The sequence below is a fragment of the Heterodontus francisci genome, chromosome 4, assembly GCF_036365525.1.
Source record: "Heterodontus francisci isolate sHetFra1 chromosome 4, sHetFra1.hap1, whole genome shotgun sequence".
Taxonomy (NCBI): domain Eukaryota; kingdom Metazoa; phylum Chordata; class Chondrichthyes; order Heterodontiformes; family Heterodontidae; genus Heterodontus; species Heterodontus francisci.
The window spans coordinates 88,229,267-88,240,234 of record NC_090374.1 but is presented as its reverse complement, the minus strand read 5'-3'; the positions used below and the strand labels follow the sequence as shown (position 1 = coordinate 88,240,234).

The 10,968-nt window shown below is 43.9% G+C and overlaps 1 protein-coding gene across 2 annotated transcripts in view; it reads right to left on the bottom strand.

Annotated features, from left to right (window-relative positions):
• Positions 1–1,296: 1,296 nt before the first annotated feature.
• The window catches only part of camk4 (calcium/calmodulin-dependent protein kinase IV), a 297,761-nt gene continuing 288,089 nt past the window's right edge, over positions 1,297–10,968 (bottom strand). For both annotated transcript variants that reach the window (XM_068029815.1, XM_068029817.1), the window contains one exon: positions 1,297–2,354. In XM_068029815.1, the coding sequence (XP_067885916.1) occupies positions 1,812–2,354 (543 nt within the window). In that variant the 3' untranslated portion in view covers positions 1,297–1,811. The remainder of the gene's footprint in view (positions 2,355–10,968) is intronic.

The following is a 10,968-nucleotide window of genomic DNA, read 5'->3' as shown; positions in this document are numbered from 1 at the left end:
TATGCAGAAGAACATTCACAGTATATTTCCAGTTTGAAACAGCCAGGAAGTTACACCTTAAATTTCATCACCATTAATGATTCTGACAAGGTGAAAGAGAGCAATAAATCAATACATAGATCTGAAAACGTAAAGATTATCAATAATTTATATTGAGGCAAAAGCCCTTAAATAAATCTGCCTGTTTTCTTTGAAATAAATATAAAAATGCAGTACATACATCATTTGTGTTTGTTGTGTACTCTATTTCAAATGATTTATGCTATTTTTATTAGTTTAATTTAATTTGAACTGTCAAAATTACAAAATCACTTTGGCCATATTAACACTTTTGATTTTTTGATAGCTATAGAACAAAGTCACTGTAAACTTACTGAATGTCAGTGGGCTGAATTTTAGACTCCCCCAACGTCGGGGGTCGTGGTGGGTGGTGCCAGAAAATGCCTCGGGGAGAAGTCCGCCATGCACCTTGATGCTGGGAAGGCCCAGCCTGATATTGCTGGCGGTGGGGAGGCCTCGTGGCGACCCCTTGCCACTCGGCGATGGGACCGCCATTTAAATATTTCAATTAATTAAAATCAACGAATTAATTAGACCTACGTGCCTGCCGTCTATCTCGGTGTGATCTTCGTGCCGCTGGTCAGCAATCCCGTACCTTCGTATCCCTGTCCGGGGAACCGAGGCAGAACACTGGTGGGGAGTGGGGAGGAGGTAAGTTTCTCAGTGTGTTTGGTGGGGGGGTAGCGGGGTCAAAGTAATATCATTGGTGTAGAGTGGGGGAAGGTCAGGTGCACAAGGTAAGTGTTTTGGCGGGGAGGAGAGAGGGCAGGTAATTTAACTGTTATTGGGGGTGGGAGAGGGGCAGAATAAATGTATTTAATTTTTTAAATTAAATGTTTCTTTAAATATTTAAATTGAACGGTAGGGCTTGAAGCCCTTTAAAAATGGTGCCAGTGCCTGCACGCAGGCAGCTGACGCCATTGCCGGGGATGGACAACCCGCGCTCTCCATGTCATTGGCGGGTGGCGGTCCATCCAGGCTATTTAAATGAGCTGCTGCACAGAAGATTGTGGCAGCTCTGCGATCTGCGGCCCGCATAGGCCGGCCGCCATTGTTTTCACCTTTTAGCCCAATGTTTCTGTTCCTTTACACTTTTCATCTTATGTTTTTATGGAATGATTTATGATATGGAATGTTGCATTGCACCATTTAAATTAAACAGAGTAAACTTCTTGAACTGCCCCAAAGTCTCCTCTTTAAATATCTATGAATGAGAAAAGCTATGGTGCAAAACTGTTAACGAAAATGTGTGTGCTTTTAATTCTTACTAATCACAAAAATAAGTATAGAATACATCACAGAAGGAACTAGTTTACTTCAACACAACTTTGTATGCAAAATACAAAATAGACAAATTCAGCTGAAAACCTTCAAGCTGACAGTAAACTGAAATTCTGCTGAAAGCTTATGCAATATAGCAGTGCACATTTTTAAACTTTAAATAATATTCTGCAGTATGCAAGCCATTCAGGCTCCTGTTGTTGTTTTAATTAGGCAGTCGCATGCAAGAAAATACAGTGGAACTTTCATCACTATCAACCTGCACGTCAATTAACAGCCATTATTAAACCAGCACGAAAGCTGAGCCACATCACTGGTCTCTCATGCGCAGCATACAATTTAAATAACTGGTGCAGTAAAATAGGTTTTATATCAGTATTCATAAAGATGACTTATGATCTTGGTTCGGCTCTTTTCTCTCACTGTATGTGATAAAATTCCTGTGAAGGGCTGTGTGTCTCTCCCAGTTCCTATGCATCACCCTTGTTATCATCATTCTTTATATAATCTTTAGCATGTTCCCATTCTTGTGACATTTCCTGTGAACTTTCCAGTACTCCTGACATACTGACAGCACCAGCACGAACATCATCAGTGTTGACATCACCAGTGCTGACATCACCAGCATTGATATCACCAGTGCTGACATCACCAGCACTGATATCATCAGCGCCAACACCATCAGTGTTGACATCACCAGTGCTGACATCACCAGCGTGAACATCACCAGCGCTGACATCATCAGCGCTGACATCATCAGCGCTGACACCATCAGCACTAACACCATCAGTGCTGACATCACCAGCGCTGACATCACCAGCGCTGGCATCACCAGTGATTATTTGAAGCACATCACCTTCTATTGTTTTTTGTAAATCTTGACTGTTTTCATTTTCTATTGCTCTATCCTGCTGGAAAGATGAGTTGTTAGGATCAGTGCTGCTATTTTCAATGTTGCTGTGGCTACTTGCACTTCCAAGGCGACCGGATGCCACTACAGCTTTTACAGCGGCCTGTTGAGCAGAAAACAGAATTCCTATTGAGTTACTGTAAAACAGCAAATTAAAAATGTAACACAAGCTGACATAAACATTATGAGATGTTATTCCACAATAGTATTGACACAAAAATGTGATATACCAGGAAAACTGACATTTGCTGCCTGATTAATGAAAGGAACTCATCCCCACTGCCTTGTATTGTCACAAAAAGAAAATTTCTACACTGCAACTTGCATTTATACAGTACCTTTAACATAGTAAAACATCCCGAGGTGCTTCACAGGTGTGTTACCAAACAAAATTTGACACCTAGCCACAAAAGGAGATATTAGGGCAGATGGCCAACTTGGTCAAAGAGGTAGGTTTTGAGGAGCATCTGAAAGGTGGAAAGAGAAGATGGGAAGCGGAGGCGTTTAAGGAGGGAATTCCAGAGTTTAGAAGCTTGGCAGCTGAAACTTTTACTAACTTAAATCTTGGTATAACTTGCAGTCAAATTATCTTTTTAACTAAATATCTCACATGCATTGCATAATAGCACCAAATGTAGGAACTTACTGTCAGTGATGCCATTATACAAGTGCATGGTTATATCAAATTCCTCTCACTATTTTAACAGATGCATGAATCCATTTAAAATAAAATCTTCCCCATAATTGAGAAAGGATTTTCAAATGAGCACACTGACAACATTTGCAGACTTTATGCATTTGACAACAAATTTCCTGTATGATTTACTCAACTACAGATCTCAGAATTTATTCAACATAGAAGCCATTTAATAGAAGTTTGCAGTGTGAGGGCAGAAGATCCAGCACTGCTACAGTGATCTGAAGACCTGCAGCAGCAGTTTATAAAAGGGCATTTTTCTGGGGTTTCTGCAGCTCCTTGGCTAAAGTTACAGAGTGGGAGAACGCTAGAGACAATCATTCCCTAGAAGTCTAGTAGCCTTTCTTCATAGATTATCCACCTTGTCTGGGGTTTGAATGTGATAGATCTACAACCACTTCCAATCCTCAGAGCCCCAAATTCTGAGTACCTGCCATGCTAATGGTAGTGTGACAGAGAGGGACTCTCACACATCAGCTTGATAAGATGCTGATCTCATACAAGAATGCAAGACCAGGGTCACTACTACAGTCATAGCAGGTATTCCAACTGGTGGATGCCAACAACCAAAGAAAATAGAAACTACTTTTTTTATAAATGTTCTTAAGCATACAAGTAGTCATCTTTTCAAAAGAACTGATCACCTTTGTTTTGGGGAGTCTTAAGGTTTTCCTGAGGACCTGTATCGGTCCTACACAAGCTCTCAGTATGAAAATGCCACAAAACACAGCCCCAAAATTTCGTCAAGATGAAAGGGAAATGGGAGAAAGATCTGTCCACCTCCTCAAACGTTCAATTGAAATTTTGATGAGGTGTAAATGGAGAAGAAACAGAACAGATTTGAGATCCATCCTAAATTCCTGTCACCAACCACAACCCTTCCAGCCCTCCACCTGATTTGGCAATCCATCTATTTTGTGCCCTACCATCCTGGCCCAGGAATTTCAAGCCCTCACTAAGTTAAGTCAGTTTACATCATTGTCTGCTTATGTTCCACATTCTGTCATTTCATTTTTATTTGTTCATGGAATTTGGGCATCGTTGGCAAGGCCAGCATTTACTGCCCATCCCTAATTGCCCTCGAGGAGGTGGTGGTGAGCTGTCTTCTTAAACCGCTGCAGTCCTTGTGGTGTAGGTACTGTTATAAGGCTTTTTGTTTTGTATTAAAAACTTAGAATTCTATGTGTTTTTAAAAACGGAAAAAGGATTTTCAGTGGACATTGAGAGACCTGCAAAAAGCTGTATTTGTAAACAAGGGCAGGAAAGCCTGCCATTTCAAGAAAACCAGTAAAGGGTGTGACCTCCTCAGGGCTACTCTTTGAATGACAAGAGAGACGCTGGGCTGAATTTCATGAGACCTCCGGCATTGGGGGTCGTGGTGGGCGAGCCTGGAAAATTCTTCCGTGAGAGGCTTGCCATGACCCCCGACGCTGAGAAGGCCCCACTGCATTTTATCAGTGGCATGTTGCCTTGGTGCGGCCCCCTACCGCTTGGCGGCGGGGCCCTCATTAAAATATTAAAATGAAGTAAAACAAATGCAAATTAACTTACCTTGTCCCAGGCCGATATTCCAGCTGCCGGCTGCAACTCATGCGCCTTTGGAACTCTGTTTGGAGTTCCGAGGTGTGACAGTGGTGGGGAGGAATGAAATTTTCAGGGCGGGGAGGAGCGGGGAAACATTTTTCATTGGCTGTGGGGATCGTGGGAAGGGGTTGAAGGGCAAATGTTATGAGGTTGGGGGGCAAGTTGGCATTGGCAATAAAGTTTATTCAGGGTCAGTGGCCCTAAATCAGACTTTGGGGGGATGGCGGGGGGGGTGGGGGGGGGCGGGTGGTGGGGCTGGGGGGTTGAAAGGGCCTCCAGCTTTTATTAACATTTTAAATTCACATTTATAAAAATATTCCTTTAAAAATTAACATTTCCTCTAAGGGCTTGACGTCCTTTAAAAATGGCGCCAGCGCCTGCATGGTGGCGCTGGACGCCGTTTCTGGGGACTCAACGGCAGCTCCTTGGAGGTGGCCACTCTGCCCCCACATTTAAATGAGCCCCCGCACGAAATATCGTGGGAGCCCAGCGATGGCGCATCCGCGCAGGAAGACCGGTGATATCGGAGCATGCCGCATAAATTTCAGCCCTCTATGTTTGGACATGTTTAGGAAGGTTTTGATTTCACTCTGGACCTTTTAAAAAAACAGTGAGTTGGACAAAAAGGCAGGCATTCTAAAATTTAGTTTTGACCTGCCTGGAGATCAGAGCGGAAGACCCAGAAAAAGTCTTACCTCTCTCTGTAAAGGAATCCTGCATCTCTTGAGAAGAATCCTTGTATTGCCTCCTGTCTCTGAAGAATCCCTGTATCATGTGTGGTTCCTGTTTCCTCCTGTGTTTTAAGAAATCTTGAAATCTGAAGAAATCGTCTACTGCTGTCCTGCTGCTGCTAAGTAGACCTGTTGCTATACCCATGATGGAAGATCTTATGTGAAGCCTACTGCAGTTGAATTGCCCTGAATGCCTACCCATCACAGACTATTCATGAACCTCGCCTGGAAAGAGCTTGAGTGGCATCTAACTATTTGACTCTGGGACACCTCACCAAACCAAGCTTCCTACCAGAATGTGACAAACTAAATTATTTTATTATTTATTTTATTCCTATGAAACAACTGTAAACCAAAATCTTTTTTTTCCTGTTAACCGGTTTTTGGATGTGTGTGTGTGCATGAGGGCTAGGGAGAATAAGGAGTTTTAAAATCTTTTCGTATATAGATTAACTTCATTATTAGTTAAGACTTACTGTTATAATAAATAGTTAATTTTGTGGTTGATTAAAGAAACCTGGTTGGTGTGCTTTATTCTGGGGACAAATAGAGTATCTAATTGGCTGTTTCGGTAAGTGAAAAAAATTATTGATCTGCTGTGACCCGTGGAGAAGTTGGATTGAATTAACAGTGCACTCCTCCTGCCTCGGTCGTAACAGTACCTCCACAGTGCTGTTAGGAAGTGAGTTCCAGACTTCTGACCAGTGTCAGGGAAGAAACCATGCATTTACCATACCATACATTTAACAAAATTAATGTAAACAATATTAAACATTACTAACAATACAACTGGTCAATTGCATTCCTGATTCTTATCCTTTAGAGCTCTTTTGCTGCATTCTCAATCGCCAAGTTTCTCTCAAACTTCTGGCATTCGATAAGGTGCCACACAAAGGTTATTAGGCAAGATAAGGGCTCATGGAGTTAGGGGTAATATATTAGCATGGATAGATGATTGGTTAACAGACAGGAAGCAACGAGTGGGCATAAACGAGGCATTTTCAAGTTGGCAGACAGTAAATAGCCACAAGGATCAGTGCTGGGGTCTCAGCTATTTACAATCTATATTAATGACTTAGATGAAGAAACAGAGAGTAATTTATCTATGTTTGCTGATGATACAAAGGTAGGTGGAAAGGTAAGCTGTGGGGAGGACACAGAGAGGATGCAAATATATATATAGACAGGTTAAATGAGTGGGAAACAAGATGGCAGATGGACTATAATGTAGGTAAGTGTGATTATTCACTTTGGTTAAGAATAGAAAAACAGAATATTTTTTAAAAGGTAAAGAAATATTGGGTGCTTGTCAGAAAGGTACGCGATCATCATGGGGGATTTTAATCTACATATAGATTGGAAAAATCAGATAGGCAAAGGTAGCTTAGATGAGGAGTTCATAGAATGTATTTGGGATAGTTTCTTAGAACAGCACGTTCTGGAGCCAAGGCTCCGGTATAGCCAAGGTTATACTAGACCTGGTATTGTGCAATGAAATAGGATTAATCAATAACCTCATGTGAAGGTGCCCTCTAAAAGAATACAAATAGTAAAAGGGTGGTAAAAGGAGGAGTGGGGCCGATTAGGGACCAGGAAGGGGGTTTACACATGGAGACAGAGGGCATAGCTGAGGTATTAAACGAATACTTTGCATCTGTCTTTACCAAGGAAGAAGATGCAACCCAGGCAATGTTGAAAGAGAAGGTAAGTCAGACACTAGAGTGGTTTAAAATTGATAAAGAGGAAGTATTAGATAGGCTGTCTGTAATTAAAGTGGATAAAGAACCAGGACCAGATGAGATTCATCCACAGATACTGAGGGAAGTGAAGGTGGAAATCGCAAAGGCGCTGGCCATTATTTTTCAGTCTTCCTTAGACTCAGGGATCGTGCCAGAGGACTGGTGAATTGCAAACATTACACCCTTGTTCAAAAAAGGGTGTAAATATATGCCCATCAACTTCAGGCCAGTCAGTTTAACTTCGGTGGTGGGTAAACATCTCGAAAAAATAATTCGGCACAAAATCAATCGTCACATAGACGAATATAAGTTAATTAAGTAAAACCAGCATGGATTTCTTAAGCGAAAATCATGTTTAACTAACTTGCTGGAGTTTTTTGAGGAGGCAACAGAGAGGGTTGATGAGGGCAATGCTGTCGATGTGGTGTACATGGACTTTCAAAAGGCATTTGATGCAGTGCCACACAACAGACTTGTGAGCAAACTTGTAACTCATGGAATAAAAGGGACGGTAGCAACGTGGATGCGAAATTGGCTGTGTGACAGGAAACAAACAGTAGTGGTTAATGGATGTTTTTCAGGCTGGAAAAAGGTTTGTAGTGGAGTTCCTCAGGGATCAATGTTGCGATTCTTGCTTTTCCTGATATATATTAATAACCTAGACCTTGGTGTACGGGGTGATGGCTTGGCCATGTGAGCCGCATGGAAGATGGCAGGATCCCCAAAGACACATTGTACAGCGAGCTCGCCACTGGTATCAGACCCACCGGCCGTCCATGTCTCCGTTATAAAGACGTCTGGCAAACGCGACATGAAATCGTGTGACATTGATCACAAGTCGTGGGAGTCAGTTGCCAGCATTCGCCAGAGCTGGCGGGCAGCCATAAAGACAGGGCTAAATTGTGGCGAGTCGAAGAGACTTAGTAGTTGGCAGGAAAAAAGACAGAGGCGCAAGGGGAGAGCCAACTGTGCAACAGCCCCAACAAACAAATTTCTCTGCAGCACCTGTGGAAGAGCCTGTCACTCCAGAATTGGCCTTTATAGCCACTCCAGGCGCTGCTTCACAAACCACTGACCACTTCCAGGCGCGTATCCATTGTCTCTCGAGATAAGGAGGCCCAAAAGAGAAGAAAGAAGAAGAAGAAGGTGTACGGGGCACAATTACAAAGTTTGCAGATGATACGAAACTTGGAAGCATTGTGAACTGTGAAGAGGATGGTGCCGAACTTCAAAAGGACGTAGACAAGTTGGTGGAATGGGCAGACAGGTGGCAGATGAAGTTCAATGCAGAGAAATGTGAAGTGATTCATTTTGTTAGGAAGAACATGGAGAGACAATAAAGAATAAAGGACACAATTCTAAAGGGGGTGCAGGAGCAGAGGAAGCTGGATGTCTATGTGCATAAGTCATTGAAGGTGGCAGGACAGGTTGAGAGAGCGGTTAATAAAGCATACAGCATCCTGGGCTTTATTAATAGGGGCATAGAGTACAAGAGCAAGGAAGTTATGTTGAACTTGTATAAGACACTAGTTCGGCCTCAGCTGGAGTATTGCGTCCAGTTCTGGGCACCGCACTTTAGGAAAGATGTGAGGGCATCGGAGAGAGTACAGAAAAGATTCACGAGAATGGTTCCAGGGATGAGGAATTTCAGTTATGAAGATAGATTGGAGAAGTTAGGACTGTTTTCCTTGGAGAAGAGAAGGCTGAGAGGTAGTTTGATAGAAGGTCTGGACAGACTAGATAGAGAAAAATTGTTCCCACCCGTGAAAGGATCGAGAACAAGAACAGATTTAAAGTATTGGTAAGAGAATAAAAAGCGAAAAGAGGAAAAACTTTTTCATGCAGCGAGTGGTTAAGGTCTGGAATGCATTGCCTGAGAATGTGGTGGAGGCAGGTTCAATTGAAGCATTCAAAAGGGAATTAGACGGCTATATGAAAAGGAAGAATGTGCATGGTTATGGGGAGAAGGCAGGGGAATGGAACTGAGGGAATTGCTCTTTCAGAGAGCCAGTGCAGACACGATGGGCCAAATGGCCCCCTTCTGCACTGTAACCATTCTGTGATTTCAACGAGAAAGAAACACTCCAAGGGAAGGACCCACCATCCGTGATTAACAAAAAAAGTTAAAGCAGGTATCAAACTTAAAGAAAAAGCATGTAAAATTGTGCAAAGATGGGTGGCAGGTCAGAAGATTGGACAGAATATATAATGAATCAAAGAACAACTAAAAGATGAATAAGGAGGGAAAAATTAGACATAAAAGTCGGTGGCAAACCCGCTTCCGCCCAGCCCGGGGATCCGACCTGCATTTTACGGATCCCCGGGCTTTAATTGTCCCCAGGCAGTACTTCCACTTGTTTGAGGGAGGAGGTTCCGCCTCAATGAGGTGCCGGCCAATCAGCGGGCCGGCAGCTTTTAGTCCCAGCAGTTCCACCGGGAACGGTGGCCACAGCTGGGGCTGCAGCCCAAGCGACCAAGGGGGATGCCATGGAGTCGGGAGTGAAGGTATGTTGGGGTTGCCTCACTGTGGGGGAATCGGTCGTGCCAGCGAGGCAAGGGTAGTTGTTTGGGGGAGGGGGAGGCATCTTGGGTCCCGGGGGTGGGTTGGAAGGCGGAGGCGGCCTTCAATTGGGCGCCTTATGCCCGACTACCATGGCACCCCCCACCCCCCCCACCGGCGCGCGGAAAGGCCAGCAGCTATCACTGGGCGGCCTTTCATGTCTCCAGCACACCCGCTTGCCACGGGTAAAATACCCGTGGAGGCAGGCGAGGACCCTTAAGTGGCCGTTAAGTGGCCACTTAAAGGCCTTGATTGGCCTTGGATGGATGGGCGTCTCCCCCCCACCCCCCCCAGCTGGCCGCCATAAAGGTGGCTGGAGGTGGAAGCGGAGTGGTAGGGCCTCCCAGAGCCTCCCGCTCAATTTTACGCTGCCCCCATGCGACCATCCAACCCAATGGGGCGGCGTAAAATTCAGCCCATAAAGTCAGATAGTAAAAGTTTCAATGGATATTTAAAAAAGAAAAGAGTTAACAAAGTGAGCATTGGTCCTATAGAAAGTGAGTCTGGGAAATTAATAAGGGAAAATAAGGAGATGGCAGATGAATTGAACAGGTATTTTGCATCGATCTTCACTGTACAGGATACAAGTAGCATCCCAGAAATAGCTGTAAATCAGGAAATGGAAGGGAGGAAGGAACTCAAGAAAATTACAATCACCAGGGAAGTGGTACTGGGCAAATTGTTGGAGCTGCGGGCTGACAAGTCTCCAGATCCTGATGGACTTCATCCTCGGGTCTTAGAAGAAGTGTCCAATGAGATAGTTGATGTGTTGGTTTTAATTTTCCAAAATTCCCTAGATTAGGGAAAGGAGTTCCATTGGATTGGAAATAGCCAACATAACTCCTTTATTCAAAAAGGGAGGGAGACAGAAAGCAGGAAACTACAGGCCAGTTAGCTTAACATCTGTCGTAGGGAAAATGTTAGCGATTATTAAAAATGTTATAGCAGAGCACTTAGAAAAATTCAAGGTAACCAGGTAGAGTCAACATGGTTTTGTGAAAGGGAAATCATGGCAGGAATTTTTACGCCGCTGAGATCGGTGGCGAGCTTCAAAAACAGTGGGGCACACGCGCGGGATTTGCCCCGCGGAGCCACTGCGATATTTAGCATGGCGACTCATTTACATGTCGGGGTGGGACTGCCTGCACCTGATGACGTAGAGGGGGTGGGCGCTCTGTCCCCGGCAACGGTGGTGCCAGTGCCTTTTTTAAAGGGCTTCAGGCTCTTCTGAATCAGTTAAATTTTTAAAGGTACAGTATTTTAAAAAATAAAGTTAAAAATTTATTCACAGTTCCAATACCTGCTCTCACCCCCCCCTTGATTAATAACTTTATTAATTTCCTTCTCCCCCCCCCAAAAAGCTAATCCCCCGATCCCGATCTCCACGCCCCCCCAAAGTTGAGAAC